Genomic DNA, 26809 nt, shown 5'->3' on the forward strand with positions numbered 1-26809 from the left:
CTGTAATACTCTGGAGGTCTAACTTGAGATACGGTTTTAATAAAAGGCTATGAATCCATATCATAGGTATGAGAGCTGGTCCCAGCTCTTTTGTGGCTTCATGAGAAACACCCTCTCCCTGTTACTCACATATTAAACAATGATACTTACATCCTCAGGGCAAGTTAGTCCTATCGGGCTGAAATAGTGTTATCAAAGGGGGGGGTGTGCAGGGGAGGCAAGCCAGCAGAATTATTTGGCTTGTTTTGCTTTTACCTTTATAGAGAATGGCAGTCTATTTTCTTTGAAAGCATAAAAATTAAAAACAAGTTGCTGTCCTCCTTTAGTCAAAGGGGCCAGATTTCCATAGCAATCAACGTAAATAGGTTTTCCTTCCAGAACCTATCAAAGCAATAAATAAAAGTCAATAAAACCTCTTTTCATAGTAGATTCATATATATAAGTATATGATGCTAAATCATAAGTACTTGCTCAGATTAAATTCAATAACAAATTAGAAAATCACTTCATTGTGGCAAGGTATTGAGTGCAGGCAGTTTGGGAAACACGAGTTACATCAGTGCCTTTTCTGCAGTAAGATGCAACATTTCCCTCAGGAAACCATGTGCTCAGGACTACATATTCACCACAAAACAGCCCTACTCATGACTGTGTCTCCTGGGTCAATGAGATGGCTCCAGGTGAGCAGCCTGCAAAGCCCAACCAAGGCTACTCTACAGCAGCGAGTGCAAACCCCACTGCAGACTGTTCTGGGGCATCCATTTGGAGACAGGTCCTCATGCTCTCCCCTGGCCTTGTCCTTTTTTGACTCCCTTTCAAGGAAATTTTTGACACAGCCTTACTATGAAACTTGATCTTTTGGGGCTTATAATGGTTTTTGCAGGACCTGTTCCCACTTGGAAAACACACTGGCCATTTACAAGGAAGAAGTCAGCTGTGAGTAAGAGAGATACCTCAATGTCTTTGCTTCTTGCAACTTCTTCAAAGTTCTCCTGTTGCTCCAAAGTTTTGTCTACTTTGTCATCAGTCATGCAGAAGCAACGCAAATTGGATTCCACAGGGTCATTCATTTTGGCAAATATTACAAACTTTGCCATATAAGGAACGCATATTAATTCTCTATAAAGCTGTGTTGCCAGCCCAACAGTCTCTAGTACTTGATGACAGTCTGCGAGCCAAAATCTGAGTGGGGAAAAAGCAAATCATTGAATCAACTTTTCTTTAATGTTCAAACATCTCTTAAGCCTTTAAAGAGAAACCATGCCCTGTGATCCTTCCCATTTCACATGTGCTATCCTTGCACACTTCCCAAAGCTGTAATTTTCCTTCTACTTTCAGTGGAGCTTTAACCATCCAAAAATGGGAATACCTGGCAATGAAATACTGATATATATATTTGATCCTTCTCACACTGGTATCTCATAAACCCATCTATTCTTAGACTCACTTGAAGCCAGAGTGGGGGAACTGTATTTCTTGTGACCACACAACACATAAAGTGCTGATGATTCACTGCATATTCAATTTGCTAAAGCCTCCTTTATAACACACTCATACAGCAAAATCACATCTCCCATACAGGTTGAAGCTGAACATGCCCACAGTGAAGTAGCCCAAAGACATATATTCTATGTTACACTGCTATTTTCTCATCTTACAATTAAGTTGGATGACAATTTTGATACAAGTTATAAATATTTTAATCTGCAGTTTGTATGAGTCTTTTTCACAATATTTCAGCTCTGATTTAGTTGGCTCTTTCAGCAATTCTCTCTCTTTATAAAGCTTTTTTTAGGTGTAAATGTTACGTACTGAATGATAAATGCTTTACCTGGCAAATCATGAATTTTCTCCACTAGGACGTGTGAGTTGTACAGATCCTGTTGAATGCCTCTCATCAGCATATAAGTCCACTAAATCCATCAAAATTCATTTCAAACCATGACTTTTTGGCAAGTGATATTTTTGTGAGAGTAATTTTACATAATTTTCAACTAAAAAGCCCACAGCAGAAATGGAACATCTTTAACTTTTTAAACAAATACATTTTTATGAATCCACCCCATTTTTTTAAATTGAATATTTTCAGCTTTCCCCTTCTTTTGCCATTTGCAGAAAAATAAACCCCTGTGTGGCACTACAGCCTTTAGAGACAAAGTATATGTGATTGCCATGAGACATCATAGCAGCAGGAAAGGTGAGGACAAAGCTTCATGTGCAACCCTAGATGTATGGAATGCTGATAATGTAGAGACAAAGAAGCATCAAAGAATCACAGGAAACTACTCCCTAGATGTATTTGGCAAGCTCTGTTGATCATACCTTGCTGAAACATTGGTTGTGAATGAGGCACAGTCATTTGCAAATGTCAGCGGAGTGGTGCCTGTGATATCCTCCCACTGTGCAGGTGAAGTACCTCCTACATAAACATAAACCATGGAGATTTTATTTCAAACACTAAGCACATACACACTACATAAGAACATCCCTATCTTAAGTTATTTTGTTTCAATCATAAAAAAAGAACCTAGATAATAGTGTTCTCCAACAGCTGACCTACATGTTTTTATATATATATATATATATATATATATATATATATATATATATATATTACATCACATGTCACGCACTGGAAAATGATGGTGATGTAAGTGAAGTACATACCTACAAGTCAATAGCAAACATACACATACCTGTTATCAGCTAGGACATAATTATTTCTGCCAACTACTTTTACTGACAACCATGCTTAATAGCTAAGGCTGAAATTCTTTATATGGGCTAAATATAAAATAGCATTTAACATCTGTTGGCAGAGTTCTTTTACAATGGCATGAGAGCAGATTCAAAGCCCAGGGCATCAGTGGGAGCCTTTCAAATTACCTCAGCTGGCTTTGCTCAGGAGAACCAATCTGAACTCTACAGCATCAAGCACGCCAGTATTCCCTTACTGGAAAGCATGAGTTGTACAGTTATGAGAGTGAGCACAGTGGCACGTCTGTCACAGAAACTTTTGCAAAGAGTATGATTTTCTCTAACCTGTAATGCTACATAAGAGTCGAAGGCTGGGTGTCATGTCTCCTTTGTACCCATTGGTTACACCTTCTCCTGATGGAGGTGGCACAGGAATTGTCATGGTTATTGGCTTATGAAATTTTCTTCTTCTTGGCTCCACAGTGACAATGGGACTGAAAGTTGCTTTGTTTCCAAGAATTTTTTTTACAATCTCCTCTGGAACTGGTTGAGCCTGTCAACACAGGAAAAGTATTTAAACTAGGGCTACAAATTGGTTATAGACCTGCAGAGAACTGCTTCCCAAAAGATAATTCAATTTTCCTTTTATTTTCTGTAGATTTTTTTCCCCAGGCAGCCTTCTTCTATAGTTCTCGAGGACGATTACGAGACCAATTGATGTTTTGTATTTTTCTCAAAACTCAATGATTTCCTACTAGCTAACTTGTAGAGTAAAACTATAAACTTCAGAAGGTTGCCTGCAGCATTTGATAGGTTTTTCATAACATATTTGAGTTTGTTCTTAATTTACAGTGGTGGGTGATATTAAATACAATTTCAAAATGCAGAGAGAGGCCTATTTTGCACTTGAGAAGTAAGGACTAGACACGTCTTGAAGATGCTGAGCAATTCTTAATTGTCGGCCAAACACAAATCCATGCTCTCGATGAAAACTGCGCACTCCAACTTACCTCTGTATTCAGTGCTTCCAATACTACTCCAATATTGGTTAGTAGGAAATAAATACTTGTTTGGCTCAAATTAATACAGAATTAATTAAGATACAGAGTTATAAGCAATGTCAGACCTTCCACCTCCATTCTGTGCCTTAAAAGGTTTCCTAACTTTATGCAGCAAGAAAGGAAAAATCAGCCAATATCTGAAAACATGCTATAGAATTTTTGTAGCTTTTGTCATGTAAGATCTGAACTCAAACGTGACGGACATCTTATGGGACACAGGGTTTCCATTTGCCCTCCCTGCCCACCCCCTTTTTTTTTTATCCAAACTTTCCAGTCTGTTTCAATCAGGCTGACCTGTGATTTACTGCATTGTTTGAACTGTGCAAAGTATTGATATGCATAAGTTATGTAGATAAAATCAAATCTCAGCAGTGACAACACTGCCTATGGAGACATTTGCTTCCTTCAAGCTACAGATCTCTGGAAAGCCAGCTGTATAACCATAACAATAGCAGAAAACTTCCATTCTCTCAAGAAAATAATCTTTAGATGTGAAATATCACTAACAGAAATGTTCCAGTGTGAATTTCAAGCACTGGAATCCAAACCAGCATCCCTATTTCATGAACCCATCAGAATTGTCAAATTATTAAATAATTTTAAGTGACAACAGAACTCAAAGAAAAAGATACCTCCTATGGAATATTTCTCCCCTTTCTGTGCAGTTTGTTTAAGGAGAGTTCAAGGTATTTGCTGTTCCCGGATTTCACCCATCACTAGAAACACCAGTGGTGAATGTCCTAAGCTATAACAGATGTATATGGGAGGTCTTGGACCCGGTAACAGCTGGCAAACAGCTGCATGAAACCCTTACCGAACACATTCCTATGGCAAAGGGCAGCCAGGTGACAATAATTACAAGCTGCTACTTTGCTGCAGGAGGCTGGGACTGCACAGCAGTTGTGCAGCTCATAGCAACTGACAGCTGTGGCCAACAGGAAGACGGCAGATAATATCACTGAGGCTACGGTGCGTGACCTTGCTTTTCTCTCCATTCTTCAGATGCTAAGCAATACTCAAGGTAATGATAAAAAGGGTAGCTGGGCTTTTACCACAGGGAGGACTGTGCATCACCTGCACCAGGGAGGCACTGAGAGCCAGAAAGCGTGCCCAGACAGACACACACCAGATCTCAAGTGTGAACGCTGCCCATCTTGCAACCCATTACTAAGGAACAGCAGGCTCCTTAATGCAAGCCTCATGTATTAATACCAGTGATGCACTTGTAGATGCTGCTGATACAAACATAAAAGCATCTTTACCTGGAGCCCCACACGGATTCTTTTGGTTAGAGCACCCTCCGGGAAGGATGCCTGGACACGCGGCACCGTCGTGCTGCTCAGCACTCCACCCTCTGGGCCGATCTGGTTACTCTCCTGTTTGATTCGTGAAACCACCGCAAAGTACTGAGGGAAATCCTTTGTGACGATCCTGCAGATACGCTTCTTCTCTAGCTCCTCAACGCTGTCCAACTCTGGCGGGAGAAAACAGTCAAAACATTCAGGTATTACCTGCCCAGGTTCGTAGCATACATATCTATGAGCATGAGGTTCTGAAAATGCCTAAAATGCTTGAGAAGTTATTTTTTATTTACTACAGGAAAAAAAATATTCACTGCTATTAATTACAAAGCTTTTGTTTGCTCTGTCAACTTTTGAGTAAGTCCTGATGATGAGGAACAACAGCACTGGACACTTATCTGCCAGGACACCTAAGCAACAGGGTGTGACAGAGAGCTCCAATGTACAGAAAACCACAGGAAAGCACAGTCAGTTCTTAAACTACCTAATTTCACTCCAAGTGTGCAATCCAGAGTTGGCCCAGCTAAGGCACTTGAGAAAGTTATCTCCCAAACTGGCATCCATATAATCCTTACCAGGCACTGAGCTCTCCAGTAAATGGCGGATGTGAGAGAGCTCTGTCTGCCAGAACTACCAATGAAACCATAGCAAGGATTCCTTCCCACATCAGGCTTTCAGGCATTCAGATATCTGCCCCCAAATAACCGCATTTTGCTCCCCAGTTTATAGAGAAACCTAATTATCTTCAGACACAACTGGAACAGAAACAGGCCATCAACAATTAGTGTTCTCAGTCACATTCCCAGCTCGTAGGGTCACCAGGGCTCAGAAAGGTGCATGGAGTATCTATCCATATTAACTGATTAATAAGTAGATGACACATATACGCACTGAGGAAAACTGTAATATGTACAAATATAACTCTATGTGTGTGTATATATGCACTAGTGAAACCCCTGAGATATAAACACTATTCACAAATGGAGGTAATAACACAACTGTCATGCATTTCTCCTATAATTTCCAGCACTTCGTCTTTTTAGCTACTGTAACTGGGTTTCATTCCAGCAGTATACGAGTTTCTACACTTATTTTCCTCCTTAAAAAGGGTAGCAAATTCCTAAAGAAGAAAGTGTGTTCCTGGAAAGATGACAATTCTATCAGATGCAGTAAGAGGACTAGAAATGGTACCAAGACAAAAGACACTTGTAAAATTCTTCACTTCATATGACTGAGACATTTTCCTCCTCTGAGCATGTAAGCTCAATTACAGCTTCAAAATAATTAGAATACAAATTTGGTAAAATGTCAGTTTTCCATTTTAAAACTTTCAGCAGGTAATTTGGATTAATTGCACAGTGTTGCTCTGGATACTATGTACCTACCAAAAGAGCATAATTTCTTATCATAATGTCAGCTTCCATTTACTTTGACACAGAGATTGATATCTGAAGTTCTCTAATGAATTAGGTATTCTGCCTGCAGCCTCTGAAAGCAATGGCTTGTGCAGGAGACAAACTGGATACTTAAACTACCAGGCAGGTATAATCTTCACTGGTAAATCCTATGTATTTTCCTGTTGGCTGCTAGAGACTAAACCCACTGTAAAATGCTCACGGAGATGAAGGATAATTAAAATTCTCTTGAAGTAGAAAATTAAGTGTTTTATGTAAGAACATGCCAAAATCCTCTGACCCTGGCAGGTGTTCTCCTTTTGAGGGGGAAGATGTGAAGATCAGAGTGGCATGGAGAGGAGCTGGACTATACAGTGTGAGGTTACGTTTGGATAATACACATGTGAGCTTCTGTGTGAAGCTGCCCTCTAAAAGGAAAAAAAACCCACCAAAAAGATGATGAGCAGTCAAAGCCCCTCTCTGACTGCACTGAGAAACACAACTATAGCATGACAGAGCTAATGGAATAGGGAAAACTAGTTCTGGGAGAAGTCACATTTCCCAAACACGCCTCAAGCATTTTAAGGAAACAGCTATCATCATTACTCTTTTCCGCAGCTTCTGACACTTCATCCCTACTCATGTGTTTCAATTAAAAACCTCGAAGGATGTTTTTTTTTGTTGGTTGGATTTTGTGTGAGGGATTTTTAACCACAGAAAAGCATGCTGTACAGCTCACCTTACAGAATAAGATAGCAAAGTAGAGAGAGGTAAAGCAGAAATGTTAGTGGCAGGATTGGGAAGTCTCCCAGATTTGTGCTAACAGCCCTAAGAACACCTGAGGCCATTAAGAGTAAGGCAAAAGAAAAGTATTGTAAATACTTTGTGCATATGTGTCTTCCCCTGTCACCCAGGTGTAAGGTACGCTTATCCTGAGGTGGCTGGTGGAAGTAATGGAGGAGAGATGAGATGCAGAGAAGGAAAGGAGGGAAGATCAACCCTTCTGACTCTAGTCCATGTTGTCATATGAGCATTACATTAAGGTTTCTGGACAGGAGAAGAAAAACACAGACATGTCCTCCAAGGTCAGTGAGGGACCTTGCATCAGGTGGCTCAGGTCAAGGAAAGCAATCACACCAGTTTTGTCAGGTGAGAGGCAGTTGTGGAACAAATTCACCTCATGTCTAGTATCTTTCTTTTTTCAGGTAAGGTGACACAGAACAAGTATCTTCTGACTGGAAATAGTGTAAGAGAAGTCACTGTACACAGACTGAAATGTGGGATGAGCACAGGATACCAGTTTCCCCCATACACAGATGTGTCCATTAAGAAATTGTTGCAGAAGAAGTGGGGTACCTAGGAGGCAGTGTGCAGATGGAGAGAAGTACAGGACATAGATGCAGGCAGAAAGAGCACATGGGAAGGAGCAAAGAGAAGCTGAGGGCAGTGAGATTTGTCTTAACTAAAAAACTGAAGTAACTAAAACCACTCTCCCAGCTTCAGCAGTTCACATACATAATTAGATGCTCCCAGGACCATGAGGAGGTCTCATCTTCAAATAATAAAATGTCCCTTTATGTGCTTTATTGGCTATTTTTGTGCAGTCGCTTGTCTTGCCATTCACAACATAAAGTTTAACAGCAATATGTTTAAAATTTTTTCTTGGAAATGTGGCAAAATCACTGCAGAGTGATTTATAGTGATATTTTAAACTTCAAGCATAAACAAGGTCACACTCTGGTCCGATCTGTAGATTCAAAGAAGTAGTTACGTAAAAACTCCTGCTTCCCGTCTGAAACCACATTGTACAGCCATGAGCATATTGTAGCCACAAATATTTGCATTTCCTGGCTCACTCACTAGTTTGCAAATGCTTCTCAAAAGGTCAACTACTCCAGTGTATGCATTTTTTCCCACAATTTGTCTGCAGGTACCTGAAAGGGAGCTGGAACATAAAAACCAAACACAAGTTATATCTAAAAGAAGCCTGTCTGAAAATGTAACCAATTCACCAATAACAAGAGCCTCTTCTTAAAAATAAATAAATAAAAACAATAGTTTGTTGATTGGTTTGGTTTTTTTTTCTAATTGATTCAAGTTTAAATAAACAAAATATGTGCTGAAGCTGTGAATTTCTACCTTTGTGTTTGGAACCAAGTTCCTCCTCTTCCTAAAATTTCCAAGTTCCCCGTATTCCCTCAGCTCTGTATCTGCCTAAGCACAGCACCCTCCTTATAATAAAGCACAGAAAAACTGTCTTTTCACACCACGGTTCATTGTTCTTTCATAATAATAAAAGCAAAGTTCTGCTCTTATTTAATGCCACATTTAGTGCCCTGAAGTGTTGCCTTCTGCTCTGGATCGAGTCTGAGACGATTTTTTCCAGCAGATGGTGCTGCTTCCAGAAGAACACACAGGTTTTCAGCAGTTCCCGTGCAGGACGAAGAGCAAAGATGTCACAACCCCACTAGCTAAGCGGAAGAGCAAGAAAGGAAAAACAAAGCAAAGCAGCAAACTGCATCTTAAAAGACTCAGCATATTATAGAGCTGGCAATAAAAGTCTGATTGGCCTCTTTCACTGCACAGATTGGAAAGAATTATCACCGCAGGTCTATCACAAAATGGACCAGCCCCTTATAGCAGAAAAACAGGCACTCCTGCAGCATGTTATGGCATTTAGAGATGACCAGGCAGATGAATTTTCTTGCAAAGACAAACTAAACTGCTGGAAATTACTATGTGACTGCTTTTTATTTAAATAAAGATTGATTCTGCCTGCAGAGTTCATACCTGGAAAAAAAAAACTTCCAAAGTTACGGCTTCTGTGATGCAAAAGACTCCTTCGGAGCCATTTTGTAACAAAACAGGACGAGTTCAGATGAAAATAAAAACAACCCGCTCTTAATTCTACAATTTTGTAATTTTATGTCATTGCTCATTGCTTGGAAGACCTTTTACATAGAAAAGGAGTCATTTAACTGGAGTAGAATTTTGTCAAGACCGTTGTACTATTTAAATGAAGGAGATTTTTTTTGTTTTATTTTCCTAACTAGAAGAGAAGGATTAAGCCAAAATGAACTGAACAAATAATCAATACAACGCTCTGGGTGTGTCTGCAATATTTTTTCTCCTTTCCCTCTCAGAAATGATTGTCTGGATTGGTAAAAGGCATTTCTGCGGCTTGGCTTTTAAGGTGCCAAATATTTTCAGTCTAAGAGAATAGGCCAGTGCCCATCATACTTTCTGTGATTCACTGATTGTTCATATCTACACTAACAGCAGTTCCCCAGAAAGGAAGAACCACCTGAAATCCTCAATACATCAAAAAGTTGTACTCTGGCTCCAAATCGTAAAGCTTATTATTTTAGGCTGTAAGTACTGAGGGCTTCATGCCCACCTCTCTCAAAGTGTTTCTATTTATTGAGTTCTCTGTAAAATGTGAATTTATCCATATGGCACCTCTGGAGACCTCTTTCATAAGTGATGCAAGTTTAGAACACTTTAGAACAGTGGTTTTGTGCCCAGATTCCCTACCCCAAAATTAAACTATGATCAGTTTGTTGCTACATGATCACATGTAGCAAGTAAGCAAACTGCTGATCTGTTCTGACTACCTCACCATTGACAAGGCACCAATACTTCACCCAAACGCCAAATCATAACTTTCTATCTCATGCTAGTGCACAGAGAAGAAGGGGTTCCTAGTGATAATTCTTTCAGAAAGGCTGCAACTACTGCCTTCAATCCTGAAGCAATTCTTCCCCAAGCAATACTATCCTGGGCCATACTCACTCTTTTGCCTGTTCCACTGCTTTCAGGTATCTTTCTGTGATGACCTTTATTGTATTTTTCCAAACTCACTGAGCCAACGTTTGCATGTTTCTGCCCTCCTGCTTGTTTTTTTTTTTTGTGTTTATTTAAAAATACATAGCTACAATAGATCATCATGTAACAAGCAGATCTTTGCTGTTGTTCTGCATTTTTACAAGCTCACATGCAATTCGAGTACTTTGAAGTGAAAATACTACACAGGCCCATCCTGCTGTTCTCATTCCCAGATGACAAAATCAGTAAAAATGCTAAATCTCAGACATTCAGGAAGCCACTCACAACACCACTAACTCTCTATGTTTTCAAAGTGTACCTTTTGCTCCTCTTCAAGTAAGGAGAGGCAAAGATCAACAGAGATCCTGTTCACAGATACCTCTCATAGCTTCCATCTGCAGCCTCATCATTTGCTTCAAATGCTTTTGCTGCTAGTCAACTTTTTGCTGCTAAAGAACTTTCCTCCTGGTTGTATGCCACTACACTGTGACTTTCTTAGGAGGTTATCTATAGAAAATTCTACCAATAAGCCCTTACAGAAAAGCAAAATTCAAACCACAAGCTATTTTTATTCACACTTGGATGCAAAGAGCTCAAGCAATGGTTTATCAGAACAAGTACTGAAAAACACTTGCTAGGAAAAGAAAGCAGTGGTGCCAGCAGATCACTGCAGCCCTAGCCTGGCTTTGCCCATAAAGTGTCTGCCCATGAAGATTTGTCACCGCATCTTCTGAGGAATTACGTAAACCCAAGTCCTCTCATCTTAAGGGATTTTTACATAAACAGCAATGTCCAAGCAAAACAAGGAAGCCAGACTTCACAGATGGGCATCTGGAAGACAGGTTGCGTATTTGTGGAAGGCAACCTCTAACAATACCATTTTAAAGAAGAATGGCTTGTGGGCTGAAGCCTGTATCTGTGGGAAAGTCTAATTTAACTGATATTTACATTTCATCGTTGTTTTGGAATGACCTTCACATGGTCCTTCCTGAGCAGCAGAAACATGCTTACCTCCAGCTGGGATGCTGTACTCAACTTCATGCTGCAAAGCAACTGTGCAGCTTCGCTTAAACTTGGCAAGACTTCAGACCAAAACTTACCATTCACTTCAGGATGTCTCCAGGCCACTGCTGAACAATTTCTCTTTACACATTTTCTGTTAGTTTAATATGTAATGCACACGGTATTTCCTAAAGTCAGATAACCCCTGCCCTGCTTTCCTTTAGGGTGCTTTGGTCTGCTCATGTTAGTAAGCCTGCACACAGGTAAGGCTTGCTAAAGCTTTGGGAAAATGTTTACCTTCATCCATGCCATTGAGTATTTCAGTTAAGTCTTCATGCTTGCTGTCATACTGGTGCTCCTTCCATGTTTCACCATTTTCACTTCGAAGTACGATTAGTTCTCTTTCTTTCCCTCGCATTGACCCAAAATGCGGGATTTCCACTATGACAGGGCTAGAGAAAAAGGAATCATATTATTTTTAAACCTATATCTCCTCACTGCCCTTAATTTCCTATGAGCATTAAGTCCTTAAAAAAACTACAGTCATTTTAAATAGTTAGCACTGTCATGATAAAAATGTTCTGTAAAATTGACAAAGCTACACAATCCTTTATCATTTAAACTATAATTAATAGATAACTTGAAAATATTAATATATATATATAGGTCATTTTTAATGTGAAAACCTGAAACATCTGCCTACATGTAAAAATAGTTATTTGCTAAGGAGTGTTCTCCCTGGTCATTTATCCCAGGGTGTAAGTGATCCAACCTGCCTCTAGCACACACAGGACTGCTGACTTTTAATTGGCATTAGCATAGCCAAAATTCAGATTTGACTCAAGGGATTGGAAGGGGCAAAGCCAGTCCAGCTATCCAAATGCATGCAACAGCTACTGACTGCAGCAGGAACTGCGCATGCATGTAGGTTTTAAACTTCAAACTAAGTCGCAAACTTTTCAAAGCTCTCCCTGGCTCTCTGTTGATGCAGCTCCTGTGAAACACAGGAAGTTGTTTCTCATTAGCTTCACTTTCTGGTTTCCATGCCCAAAATCACAGCTGCAACATCTGTAACTGCACTGTAAACACCACTGGTGAATGTTTAGATCCTTTCAGAATGGACTTCTCCAAGTTAAGCAACATCACAACCACATTTATATTAGTTACTGTCAAACATTTTTGGGGGAAAGGAAAGGGAATGAGAACATGGTTAATAATACACCTACATCACCGGACAATGTACCTTCAACAGAGGACTGCAAGTGCATTACTGAACAGTTATTGTGAACAACCGACAGAAACCACCATTCACTTCATGTGCCATTCCTTAACAAAACAGACAATTTTGCCAAACACTTCACAGGCAGGATATGCATTTTAAAGTATGTTAAGACAAACCGACTGAAATCACACAGTAAGTGAACAATTATGTAGCTTTAAGACATTTAAATAGACAGTATCATTATTTTCCTACAGAGGTTGTAAAGGATTTCACTGCACTGTAATAACTCAGAAGTAGCATCACATGATGGGAGAATTATGCAGCACTTCTATGATACTAGATACCTGAAAGGTGTTGGGTGCATTAACCAATCAATTACTTGAGCACGGAAATCACAACAGCCATCATGAGGGAAAACATAAACTAGTTGCAAGTCCAGTTTTCGCATTCAATACCAAGGGGGAAGAATAAGATAGTATTTTTTCCCATGAAAACAGAAAAAAGACATATTTTAGATGCTTTTAATAATATTCAGGCTATAATCACACCTCCTTTAACAAGAAAGGAATGTGCACAGTAAGTAAATACCAAAAATTTAAATATATTGTTTTAGATATTTACTCTCTGGTTCCAAAAGAGTACAAACTGCAAACTAACACTATAGTACAATCTCTGCAGGCTAATATTTCAGATACTGTCTCTGTAAATATTCAGAAACCACACAATTTTGTGCATGACATTTAACAAGAATACTCAAGTGAGAAGGTATTGAACAGGTTTGGAATGCCAAACACTCACCAATATTTTTAAAACCTAATGCAATAAATTTCACAATATGGTTTGAAAGTAACAGCAGAAAATATATGGAAACATTCTTACATTTTTAGACTACACACTGCAGTTCCTCTGGGCAGTATACTTGGCTTTATAAATTTATTTTAACAAGATGCCTCTTGCAGGTTGAAAAGATCAGTATTTCTCCAACTTCGCTGAACTCACTCTGTAACAGTTTTTCTAAACAAGCTTTCATAAATAACAGACTTGATGCAATCGCATTTTACAAATGTTCTTCCTAAACCAGACTGACTCAAGGCCTGTAAATACCTTCTCTACCACAGGGCTGAAATTAAAAGACTTTCACTGTGTATTAAAATGTATTTGATGCAGTTGAAACACTTTAAATTTAAAAGATTACAACAGCACAGAAGTTATGAAAGCAGAATGCTGGCAGTGAATTTTACATGCCTATAAGCACAAGGTAGTAGCAGAGCTATATTAAATCAAGCCACTATGATTTTCTTTCAGTGACATAAATCAACTGAAAGCTTTAGAAAACTTAAAGAAAAATAAAATGGGAATAACAAAAAATTGGAAACAAAAGAAAAACTGTAGACATTCTGTATCTTTTCCGTACATATCCTACCCAATAAATTTTGTTCCTTGTGGACCAAGCTGCAGGATTCGGCTAACCATGCTCTCACCCTCATTTAGAGGGGGAGGAGTTTTAGGAAGATGCAGTTTACTGAATAACATCCATGCAGCAGGAAGAGAAACGAGAAGGGGAAATTAGGAACAAGCTGTCATTCCCGACAGAACCAGCAGTTTACACCAGGGTGCCACTCATGGTAACGAACAAAATTTATAATTAGGAAAAAAGCGCCGCATCATAGTGGATTGTTTCCCCTATTTTAAGCTTAAAAAGGTCAGTTCCTAGCATGTGTACTACTTGATGCTCTACAGTTAAGTGCTCCACCATTGCTCTCGGTGGCTTTGCTCCATGGGATGGAGACAGAAAGCTCCCAGCAACTCTGGCACGAGCCGTGCACGAGCCACAGCACAGAGAACACAGCTTAACATTTGTCTCCTTGTGGGTGACCTTAGGACACTTTTTTGTGATGTTTCTCTGATACTCTACAAGCAAGAGGGTCAAAACCTCTTCTCAGTTTTAGGTGCGTGACTCCTGATTTCCAAGGCAGGTTGCATGAATAGATGGGGCAGGACCTGGCCTTTTCGTGGCTTTTCTTACCTTCATCTCCATTCTGCAGTCATCATAGAGACAAAGCTCCCCTTAATATACAAGGGTACTTTCTGGAAGGCATTTCAGGTTGGCATTTTTTAATATTTCAAGTTATGAAGCCTATCTTACATGCTCAGATGAAGTAAAGCCAACGTTTAACTACTTAAGTCCATATGATAAAGGAAATGAAAGATGCAACATGAGTCCAAACAATGAAATTCACAGAACAACTTACCCTAAAAATTGTGCCCCTGCTGGCCCCATTTCTACAAGTCTACTTGCTAATCCTTCTCCTTCAACCATCGGTGGTGGGCTGGCCAGTTTATGCCTCTTTACCAAGCGGCAGGTGATGCGGGTTGGTGCTGTACATTTGCGTGGTGGGATAATTATTCTCATTCCATGATGGCGACTGCCCCTCATTGAACCCCCACGGGCATCAACCATAAAACTAACCAGGAAACTGTAGGTAAAAGGAAACATGTCAATGAAAATGGTCACAAAACAAGAAAATCAGCAAAAAGTTAACCACTAGTCTTTAAAACATTATTAGAAAAGTCCTCCCAATCCCAGCTAAACCAAAAAGAACATGAAGATTCTTTTGAAACTTATACTTACATGTTAACTATTCGTTATCAAAAGCAGGAATTGTTAAAGGTCTATGAACATCATGGCGAAATGAGTAGGTGCTACTGAGCAATTTGGATTAAAAGAGTACACAGATAGCTATTAGTAGTGGTTTATTAGAATTTAAAAGCATCCCTCTGTTACTGTTAGCTCTACTGTCCATAGACGGAGTAATTACCCTCACATGCAGAAAGGAACAGTGTCGAAAAAGGAGAATCAAAAATGCTTATTATTTCTGGGATCTCAGTCTTTAAAACCTCCTCAAAGTCTCATTTGTAAAAAAAAACTGATGGCTGACAGAGCAAGTGCTGGCACCATGGGTGACAGTTAAGTGTAGGCTACTAAGGGCTTCTACCGATAGGGAATGAGTGTGTATATCAAGTGCATAACTTTCTTTAGGTTACTAGCACTCTAGAGGAAATCATGACAGTACTTGTGCTTGAAGATGACACAAAGTAGCAAAAAATGACATTAAAGAAAAACTGTGTTTGCCAGAGTCATTTCAATGCATAATTTTCCATTTAAAAATGGAAGGGCAAGCAATTCTATTTGTAAACGGTGAGTGGTAGATTTTAACATAAAATTCTTTTTATTAGCAAAGGAATAATGACTATTAGCAAGAATAACCATTAACAGCCAAAGTTTATGCTATCAAATGCTAAGAAGCTGCATATGTGAAGTGTTACTGTCTTTAATGGAACAGTGACAGGGAAGTGGAGTCTCCTCCCAGGACCAAAATCAGATTTCAGCCTGCTTCAAAACTCCACAGCAAAAATCCTTCCAATTTATGTGGATCAAAACATACAGTTTCCTGCATGTCTAAACAGTTCTGGTGGGTCTCCTCTGGTGCTCCAAAATAACCCCCCTTTTCCTCTGTACCGTAAGCTGCTGAGAGAGAATAGCTTCAGGTAGAAGATGCGGTAACAGACTAGTATCAAGAGGGACATACTGGTGCCAAAAACTTTTGTTTGTTTGCTCCTTCTGTACGATATGCAGATGCTGACATAGCTGGCACATCTGCTGTATGGTTTCAATATTTTCAAGGCTCTTCCCAAAACTTCCAGATCTTAAGAACTAAACCTTCACATGATTAACAAGCAACTCCATTCAATTTCCTGGTTTCCTACTGTTAACTGAACTAAGGTAAAGGGCCAATAATCCAGGGGGCTCATAAAGATTCTTTAAAAAAAAATCCCAAATGTTCTGAAGTATGAATAAGAATTTGTGTAAGACTTTCATATTTGCTTTTGAGACCAGCAGGATATCAAAAGTAACAGCTGATGTGGATTGGCCAGGCTTCCAAATAAGCTGCATTAGGAAGTCCGGCCGACAGGGGTGGGAAAAATCTGCAGAAAAGCGGGACTGTAATCAAAACTTGGTAGTGGTCTGCAGGAGACAGACAGGTAGGGACACAAGCTGTAAATATATGATGCAGGACAGAAAGGCTGTTCAACTGAATTCCAGATAAACAAATTGCTACATTGCCCTTCTTCAAACCAAATTAAAATTATTCAGTAAAGAATAATGGGGAAGTGAAACAGGCCTCAGAGGTGACCCTAACCCCAAATTATAATTTCTTGTGTCCTAGATACTTTATAGTACTGAAGCATAGAATAAAATCCATAATCTATCACAGTAGTTTTCATACAAATAATTTGTATTTACATTTGTCTCCTAGATAAACACACTGTACACTACTGAATGAATCCAAATATTGCTGCTACTATATCCCAGTTCCTAATAAGAGGAATTGGTTTAGTGGGACAGGATGTTTGCCTTGTGAGTAGTCAAGCGCTTTCGAGAAATATTAGTTCTATGTCAAAACCAGTGTGATCAGTCTGAAAATTACAGAGTATATAAATTACATTAATCTCAATATTTATAGATCACAAGATCTTAGATGTCTGTAAAATCTGCTGACTGGCACACTTTTATGTTTGCTAATAGAAGGGTATACCAAGAAGAGACATCAGCTCTAGAGAGCCTGGACCTTTGGTTCCTTTCCCCTCTGCTCACTCAGCACTGTCAGCCTGTCAGCATGTTCCTATTGCCTTTTCTCCCTGCAACTGCTCTATATTGTGAATGGTGAAAGCTGACAGTAAGAGGCAGATGCCGCTGAGTATGTGGAAGGGGAGGCCAATGGCTGGTCTTCAGAGCTGGCAAGTAGCCAGCATGTGACTAGCTGTGAAGAGAGCTCAAGACAATACATTAAAATTTTCTATGAAGCAAAGTAAAATATTAAGCAGGGACCCATAGCCCTTGGTCATCAAAGGGAGAATACTGAAAGGAATCTGTTACAGTCAGTGCTTTGGTGGCCTTTTAAAAATGTTCATGATTTTTGTCTGCAGAGAAAATGAGGCCACTTGAGATTACATGGAAGCAGGATGGAGGGGTAGCTGGCTGAAGCACCCCTTCAGGGTTGATGTGCAGCATCGCTTGGGAGGCACATCTGGTCTGTGCACCACAGAGCAAGGAGGGGCCTCAGGGAAGCTTGGCAAAGCTGGGCTGGGCCCGATGGCTCAGTACAAAGCAGAGTTTTGGAGAACTGCCTATCGTGTATGTGACTACCAGCATGTTAAACCAGCTCAGAATATAAAAAAATAAAGTTTTGATCTACTGCAAAAATGCCAAAGCTTGCACTCAGATAAGATATTGTCTCTGTATCTAAACTATTTAGATGACCATGTAAGAGTGCATTATCAAAAATCTCTAGGCACCTAAATCAACTGACTTAATAATAAAAATCAATGGAAGTTAAAACTAAGTACCTATAAGAATTAGATATTCTTAGGTTTATTTAGGCTGTAGACTTCAAGGTCAGTCTGGCCACTTCAAATTGGGGTTTAGCACTGCTAATGCACACTACTCACAGCAGGAGTAGATTAACCCTTGAAGTGAGTCTATACTCCACAGCAGGAGCTAGCCCATTGCAGCCAGCTTTGGTGTCTATACCACACTGCAGCCCTCAGTGAAGACAAAACCTTTAGCAGATCAGCCTTTATGCATATTGCTCCCATATAAAGGTAATCATTGTCAACAGCATGTTAATTGTTCCCTTGTTTAGTTTTCAAATTAGTAATTCACTGTTTAAAACAGTAACAGTAATTCCAAACAGTATTTCATGCACTTTCTATCAAAAAGATTAGTAGCTGATGCTTACCTAAATTAATGTTGCACTAATAATGGAAACTAGAATGTGATTTCTAAAACACAATGCTAAATGCTAATGAGCATTTCTACTTGAATACATGGAAGGGATGAAGTTGTGGGCGGATGCACTACAAACATCTACACACACTCTGTGGGGAAAAAAATTTAAAAAAATGAAAAGAAAAGAAGGATTCACAGAAAGCACAGAGTTATCACCTTGAATCATACTGGGGGAGTGGAGAGGAATAGCTGCAAAATAATTTAGAAAGCAAATGGGAAAAATTAATGTAAGATAATTAGAAGCAAGCAACAGAAAATATCAATAATATGCGCAAAGGAAAAGTAACAATCAGAAAAATAACAAAAGCAACCCATTTGAAGGCCAACCTTCGAAATTATTTGTCTTTTGCTTTGCATATGGTGACCTGTGTCACATAAAATACGTTACACATGGAAAAAAATCTGAAAGGAAGTGTTAATCTAATCAGTCAGCACAAGTCCATAATTTCTCTGAGAAATGTGCAAAAGCGCATGGAGGAAAGCATTTGCTATTAACTTAGGTCAAGAGAGAAATTACTGTAACATGACTTTTTTATTTAATTCCCAAAGCATGCTCCACTGTGCCATGGAGAACCACTTCTTGCACTTTTCTAGAGTAGTCTGTTTTCCAAAGTATAATGTATAAACAATTTATGTATGGCAGGATACTTGAAAGGAGTATCAGTTCATGCCATTCATTACACTGCTTTCAAAAATAAGTTCTTCTGCATGTACAGGATGTTGGCGTAAATGATAATTAATCTGATGTATTCCACCTTGCAAGACTGCATCCAGTTTTTCCAAGTTTCTCAATATGAAAGGCAGTGTGACATACTGTTTCTTTCAGCTAAGAAAACCAAGGAGTAGAAACAGTCAGCATAAAGAGAGCACACCCACATTTTATTTGGGGAAGTTGCACAAGTAGGCTCACATCTGAAAACCGAAGGTCATTTTGGTGAAGGGCCTCTACCCTCCCAGAGGCCTCAAGATTCATGACACATTTCAATGTACTGCTTACAATGGACTCTGTTCTAAATATATGCTGGCAAAACAACTTAGTGAACTCAAAAAAGAAAACCATAAAATACTTTCTTGGCTTAAAAAGGGGGGAAAACAGAAGACTTGAAATACCTGCCAACAATTCCTTCTTTCTTTCCCTTTCACTGATACATTGCTGGAACTCCACATCCTCCTCCCAAAATTCGCCGTCTCAGTTAAGAAATGGGAACAAACTCTGGTGCTCTCTTCTGACAGTGAGTAAATGGGCAAAAGAGTGGACTCCAGCAGAGCTCCCCTGCACAGCACATTGCATAGTATGCAGAAGGATGAGGAATGCACAGAGCAGTGGGGTCAGGCCCTGGCCACGAGGCAACCTGGACCACGAGGACTGCTAACAGCAGGTGACTCCAGCCCCTAGCTATGGCCACAGAAGTAACTGGGGACAGAGCCAGGGATGAGGCACCACGAACAAGCAGAAAAGGAGTTGCTCTGCAGAAAAAGACTGATGGAAGAGAAGCGAAAACTCATGGTCCTCTGAATATCAGATGTGCTGAGGTAACAGGAAGGTGTGAACGGAACATGCATTGACTGCCTCTAGATGAAGGTAACAGGAAAAACCAATTGCTGTCATACTATAGCATGAAGACAGAAAATAAACAAGTGAGGGTTTTTTTCCCGTAACAAAGGAACTGAGTCACCAGAGCTTCATTTCTGATGAACTTTATCTGTCAAATGAGCAACGTGACTGGTCAGAAAAGCTATACCTGTTATGAGAATATTTGGTGCTCAGATCCTCTCCCTCCCCTGCAGCCCCCTCATTTTCTTCTCTGCTACAGGTCTGCAGCCCCTCCCTCTGGAAAACAGCTAAGGGCCACCTCTGCATTAGTGAGGACTGATGTGCAAAGAGAGCAGATCTAAAGTAGTTGATGTGAAAGAGCCCATGTTCACAGAATGTATTTTGAAGGGTTGGAACCATTAGGGAGCATGCTGAAGAACTAAGGAAAGACAAGTATTGTCCCAGAGGACTGGCAGGTTGCAGACATCAGACCTATTTTGTACCAGGATGAAAAGGAGCTAGAAAATTTTAGACCGAACAGTCTAATCCAAATTACCAGAAATATTCAGGAATAAATTATCCAACAATCAATCCAACAATAATTTATCCAATTTATCCAGGAATAAATTATCCAACAATAAGGGCCTAAAGGATAATCAAGAGATCACAACTCACCTACCAGCCCTCAAAATAAAAACAAGCCAAAATAGAAGTGGCAAGAGTAACTCATGTCAAATGAATTTAACTTCTTTTGACAGAGTAACTTACTCAGTGGATGTGTGGAAGTACCGTCTTAGTATTTCAGTAAGCAATGGAGGTACTGCATGGATAAGATTAAGTGCACCGTCATCTCAAAAGTTGCCTCAAAAGAGATACCATCAGTGCTTTACTGAAGGGAAACTTCATGTGGAGATTACACTGTGCTGTCCTAGGCCAGGTACTAACCTAATGTCTTAATTCATAATTTGAACACTGGACAAAAAGAAGGACTGAAAAGTCTTTGGAAAATAGGATCAGAATTAAAACTGTCTTGCTAAAATAGAAAAACAGTCTGAAACCAAAAAACCTGAAATACTGCAAAGGCAAACACAAACAAAGGGAAGAAGCCAAACACATAACCACAAAACACAAAAAAAAACCAGACTGCAGAACTTCAGAAAAGAACCAGGAAATACCAGATCACAGATATCCTTCAACAGAAACTGCAGTTACCAAATGATAATTCTCACTGTGGGACTGCTCAAGATTGTGTCGTGTCACACTGAAGGTAGCGATCCTGACTTAGAAATAAACTCAAGAGGGAAGAGCCAGAGGACTGCATCAAGAATGTGGAAAGGACCACCTAGGAGGATCCTGCGACATTTTAGTTTATAAAAAATAGGATTACAGGTCTTCCAATACATAAAACATTGTTAAGAGACCAGTAAGATATTGTTTCCCATGACTATTATGGATATGACAAGAAATAGGCTTAATCTTCAGCAAAGAAATTTTAAGTTGCATTTCAGGAGAAGAGATATCATAACAAAGGATAGTGAGCTACTGAAGCTGGGTGACTACAGAATCTCCTACTTTTACTGACTATGAAGAAATTAAACATATCTCCTTAACAGCTTGACTAGATTTTATCCTCCTGTCATGTAAATGGGTAGACTACCAGCTCTCTGAGGTCCTTTGTTGACATACTCTTCTGTGATGACCAACAGACTTATACTGCAGTTGTTGATATTCACCGCTAGCACTGATCATATGCAGTGTTTCATCAGGTCAGGACTCAAAAATCCAGATCTGCATAGCTCTGTTCAGCAGAAATAGATGCTTACATGTATTGTGGGACTGTATCTTTGTGGGACTTGCTGCTCTTTTGGAACTGAAATCTTTTGGTATGTGCTGCACTCATTTTCATTATAAGAATGTAATTAGACACAAAATGGGGAAGTAAATTAAAAAGGATGTGAAATTTTATGTCCTGATCTTGAAAACTAAACAACAAATATTTATACTAGGCAATCTCATATGCAATGATTCCTTTCAGTTACACATTTGTGAATTTTTACAATACACATTCAAATATTACTACTATTACATTTAAATCAAGTATTTGTGGTGTTGTCCAGATGCACCACAACTACAGCAGTGGAGCTTGGACGTATATATAAAGTAAGAGATCAATTTAAACCCCACATTTTTCCCTCTATGAAAGAATAGAAAGCATAACGTTGTATCTCAGATTTCATATTCCAAATAATTTAGTACAATTCAAATAAAATCACTTATGGCACTTAAAAACAAAGCACCGGCAACAGAAAAAGCAAAACAGGACTATTAAAAAGAAGCCTGTGGGATTACAAAGTTTTGGCACTCAGAATAAAAAGTGCAGAAGCAAATTTTTGGTTTGCTATGCAAGAATTTAGACTGACTCCTTGTCAGCATCCTCCTTGAAGTCAGTACGAATTTTGCCACTGGCTTCAACTGGAGCAGGAATAGGCATGTTATCAACCATTACAGCAGGCTGTATTCTTCTGCTAACAATACATTTCCACATTTAAAGATAAAGGAAATCTGTTAAGTGACCTACCCAGAATGGATGGGACTTGAAACAAGGTTAACATTGTCCAAGGTGTCTGCAGCCCAGCTATAGTGCCTGAGAGAATCAGAATCAAACTCCCTTTGAAACGTCAGGTGCTTAAAAACATAATGAAAAAAAAAAAAAGAGAGAAATTGAAATTTAAAATTGACATGAAAAACATCTGTCTTAAATACAAGCTTTTAAATATAACTGTATTAAATTTAGATCTGTCCCCTTTTGTCATAACAGTGCAGATATCCCAGGTTGTTAAATTACTGGAAAATCTGTAACAGAAACACAAAATCTACAAACAAATTAATCTTACATGTCTTCAGCCATTCTTTTTGCTCATTTTTCCCACTTCCTTCAGTTACAACTATGTCTCTCCATTCCTTACTTGCATGTGCAAGGTTAAAAAGACTGAAAACAAAAAAATATTACCTTTGTACTGCAATCATACATCATACAGGCAGGCAGTATAATATCATCCCTCCCCTGAAAACAGGGGGAAGAAGCTGTGAGTAACTTCACTGAGAGTTTAACTGAAGCTGTGAACGCATGACCAAGCTCCTGGTGGGAGGAGGGTTTAGTTTGTATTTATACACGACAACCAACATGAACACTGTTTTGTAGAGTGCCACTGTTCCTACTCATCTCTATAAAAATAGCTTTAACCCTGTGAAGCACTGGCACACTGGTGCTATAATTAACTGTCCCATCTGAGAGACATTGGGGCGTAATTTGTTTCTTGCTGCTGCCCATGGACATACACACTCCTCTGGCCTGTGCCCTGCAACAAGTCTCACACTGTAGGTCCTCTTATCTGCGTAGCAAAGCCATTCCTTACTCTTTTTTTCTTCTTTTCCTAGGAAATCAAACAAATTAAATCTTCAAATACTGTACGCCTATATTTCCAGGTTTATATGAAAGCTTCTAAACAATTTAAGAAGCACTGGCAGAAGTTACATCAATAAAACTAAGTTTCATCATGCAATACACACAGGCTATCTTCACTCAAGATGGTGTTAAACACGTCAGTGTTTCCTGTAAGTAGGTTGTTTCCTGCTTACAAGCAAATGCATCCAGAGAAAACAGTCTGTTAAGACTAAAACCTCAAGGGCTGTTTTCAGATCAAATTCAGTGGGTTCAGTTCAAACCTGAGCCAAGCACACGCTTCTACTCAGGGAAGTTTTACTATTTACACCTTTCTTTTTTTTTTAAATGTACTGGCACAGAGGTAGTGAAAATGAATTATTTTGAATGGGAATATCAGCATTAGTAGTAAATCTGGGAAAGGCAGTCATAAACACATAAAAATACTTATTTTGAAAAGCTTCCGCAAGGTATGCAATTACATTGTACTCTGCTGTTAACCAGAACCTAGAACCCTCCCATCACTCTGGGGTTTCCAAAAAACTCTCTTTAGACATTTCTTTTATTTCAAATGAGCATCACAGGTTTCCCTCCAAAAAACACTGACAGTGTAATTTACTGCCAGTCAACAGCAGTATCTGAAGAGTACAACTTCGCTCTGACCAACTCTGTGGCATGGCTTGATGCCTCCTTTTTTTACGACCTTCACTCTTTCATTAGGATCTTTTTGCTGTAAGATACATACTTGAGGCCTGATGGTTCAAGCACAGACAACAATAAGAATGGACAAACTTGCATATATTAAACACCAAAATACGTCATCAGACATAAAAGATGAGTGTCGTTAAAGCAATGGCAATTAAGCAACAGTAGCGGATTTAATTAGCACCATTTTTGAAAAATGTATCATAATTTAGTTTAATGAAGACAGCTTTCTAACTCCTTCCAGTAGAACACTGGGAATTCTCCTACACTTCCTGAAGAGCCTGCAGTTTAGACAGGAAAGCCATTGCTGTGGATTTCTGCTATTCCAAGTGATATCTAACTTCATAAGAGCTTATACTGAGTACATTATTCCTCTTGACATCAAACAGTCTAAGATCCAGAGAGTTGGTCTTAGATGGTGTAAAAATCTAGATAAACAAAATTAAATTTATTCCTTTGCCTGGTGATTCACATTATCATCAAAAATAGGACAAAACAAAGAAACATAAGAAACACGTAAAAAAGAACAATACATTTTAGCATTTGCCATTCAAGCAGTACCAGTGACACTACATTGAGGTCCAGGCATGCACGAGGACACATACATCAACAAATAATGATGGGATCGTGTTTGCTGTAACAGATGAAAAATGCTGAAGTTCCTTCAGCAGTATGATACAGGAAAAATAAACATCAGGCCATGTAATTTCCAAGGAAATATCACCACTCTAAAATAATTTATGTTAGATAGATATGCTACTATGCTTACAAAGTTGCTGTAGGTTTGCCTGCATGCACACATAAGGCACTTTGGTCTGTTCCTTTGTCCTCAGATATTGCTTGTATATCTGGTGACTGTATTTTTTGATGCATTACTTTCTGACAAAGTGCACAGATCTTTCGGACATATTTAGAACCAGCAAAGGCACAAAGCCTGCAGCCAACAGTTTTGACAGAGAAAATGAGTAGAAAAAGCTAAGAGCCAGACACATGGATCTTACATGCAGCACACATGTGTTGATCTCATTTTGCCTGTCAAGATGCTGGATTTTTCAGGCAGGCAAAAAAAAAATCTTCCTGTGTAAACTGAGGTATCAGCAATTCAGAAGAAGGTACATCATCAGTGATACCAAATCACAGGACTCATTTTGTGTTTGGTCAGGTCCCAGTGTTCCCTCCCTGAACTGAGGGACATTAAATATGCATTGCTCATAGGCGTGGCATCGTTAGATGCAAATGCATGCACAAAACCACTGAAGGTTCTGCTGGCAAGGGTCCTGCTGGTTGCATAACTGAATATACAGGCTGTGTAATATCAGAGTTCAGCAAACAGAAGAATTTATGCTTCCTCCCAGATGAATTTATCCAGACAGAGAGGTTCAGCAAGTTGCTATGTAATGGACAGCCTGATTCATCCTGCCTTTGGCTGACAAAATTCAGAGGCTGATGTAAACTATTCCATGGAGAAAGTAGTTCAAATTTGGTCTGAGTTGCTGCATCCATGGTAACACACCAGGACAGAGAAATTTAAACTTTTCTCCAGCCAGGTTATATGGCCTGGACTCAGACTTCCCTGTTGAACAGGATCAGAAATAAACCACCAAATGAATCAAGGGAAAATACTGAGACTTCTTAAGGAATTATTAGAAACTCTTCTCTAATACCCGAAGTGTCATGCTAGCAGTCAGGTTCAGTAAAGACTGGTTTCAAATCTTCCTCGACCGACTGTTTTTAGACTCCCAAATCTCCCAGTGATCCTGGGGAGAGGTGGCCATGGGATCTTCTATTTCACATGATGAAGAGGTTGACAAATGCTCCTTACTCTTTTATATACTTGTATTTGCGATAACATTAATTCCCTTTACTCTTAGACTTTGCTGTTGACAGGTCTGAGCTTTATAAAAGAAGAGAAATAAAATATACAGATAGGCAATGACTCACTCCTTCAAAGTAGTGTGATACCCCAAACCAGCCTTACCTCACATCAGTTTCCAGATAGACTTTAAGGATATTGGGTTTGACCCACAATGATCTTTGTTTCGTTGAATCCCACTGTTGGAACACAAGGTGTTTTTTTTACCCTGCTTTCAACTGCCATAGCAGAGATTACCTCGAAGCCCAGTAACATGCAGACGGAGGGATGGGAAGAAGAGATGCAGGGGTATTCCCCATTTCCTAAATGCACTTCTTCTGCTTCAGCCAAAGGGCTGTAAAGCTTACCACCATAGGATTGGCCTGAAGAATATAAGAATTCCAGAGGATGGATATACTTTTTCTTAGGACTTTGAGGGTTCCAGAACCCATAGCAGGAAATTTCAGCTGGGTTCCCTTTTTCATGAAGATAGTTTCTTGCTTTACTGTTGTTTGTTTTTCAGGGGATCATGGGTTTGCTAACCTCTCAAGATAATACTGACAGAATAACATTTAGTACTAGACTGTCAGCCAGGCCTCCAGCTTCGCTTCATTTTACACGACAAACTTGAACCAGCAGTGAAGTACAATAACTGCACAATCATTGCTGGACAAAAACTGGAATCACAAAAGCATGAAGACTATAAATGCTATGAAAAGTGTACACTACTGCTCAGCACCAGCACTGGAAGGTTTTCGTATTTATTGCTTTTTCAGCTCAAGAGCCAGCACTACAAGAGAACTGCCAGAAAGCAGAGAAGTCCATGATCACTTGTAGAGAATACAAAGTTTGCCCTAAAGCAGAGTTCCTGTACATGTGGTGTCATTGCAACACCTTCGCGTACTTATAGGTAATTCTTATTT

General features: G+C 39.3%; 1 protein-coding gene across 7 annotated transcripts in view; it reads right to left on the reverse strand.

Annotated features, from left to right (window-relative positions):
- Positions 1 to 26809, reverse strand: part of ANK3 (ankyrin 3) — a 378181-nt gene that overhangs the window by 41235 nt on the left and 310137 nt on the right. For 4 of the 7 annotated variants that reach the window (XM_057421489.1, XM_057421486.1, XM_057421485.1 and 1 more), the window contains 9 exons: positions 22466 to 22572; positions 18510 to 18542; positions 14755 to 14979; positions 11578 to 11732; positions 5021 to 5232; positions 3043 to 3250; positions 2323 to 2419; positions 954 to 1182; positions 256 to 381 (listed from right to left, as the gene is read on the reverse strand). In XM_057421489.1, the coding sequence (XP_057277472.1) occupies positions 256 to 381; positions 954 to 1182; positions 2323 to 2419; positions 3043 to 3250; positions 5021 to 5232; positions 11578 to 11732; positions 14755 to 14979; positions 18510 to 18542; positions 22466 to 22572 (1392 nt within the window). The remainder of the gene's footprint in view (positions 1 to 255; positions 382 to 953; positions 1183 to 2322; positions 2420 to 3042; positions 3251 to 5020; positions 5233 to 11577; positions 11733 to 14754; positions 14980 to 18509; positions 18543 to 22465; positions 22573 to 26809) is intronic. The other 3 variants (XM_057421483.1, XM_057421488.1, XM_057421487.1) reach the window with 1 other exon arrangement.

Source organism: Pezoporus wallicus, unplaced genomic scaffold (assembly GCF_028554395.1).
Source record: "Pezoporus wallicus isolate ANWC-B61680 ecotype Strahan unplaced genomic scaffold, APGP_CSIRO_Pwel_v1 contig_4816, whole genome shotgun sequence".
Classification (NCBI taxonomy): domain Eukaryota; kingdom Metazoa; phylum Chordata; class Aves; order Psittaciformes; family Psittacidae; genus Pezoporus; species Pezoporus wallicus.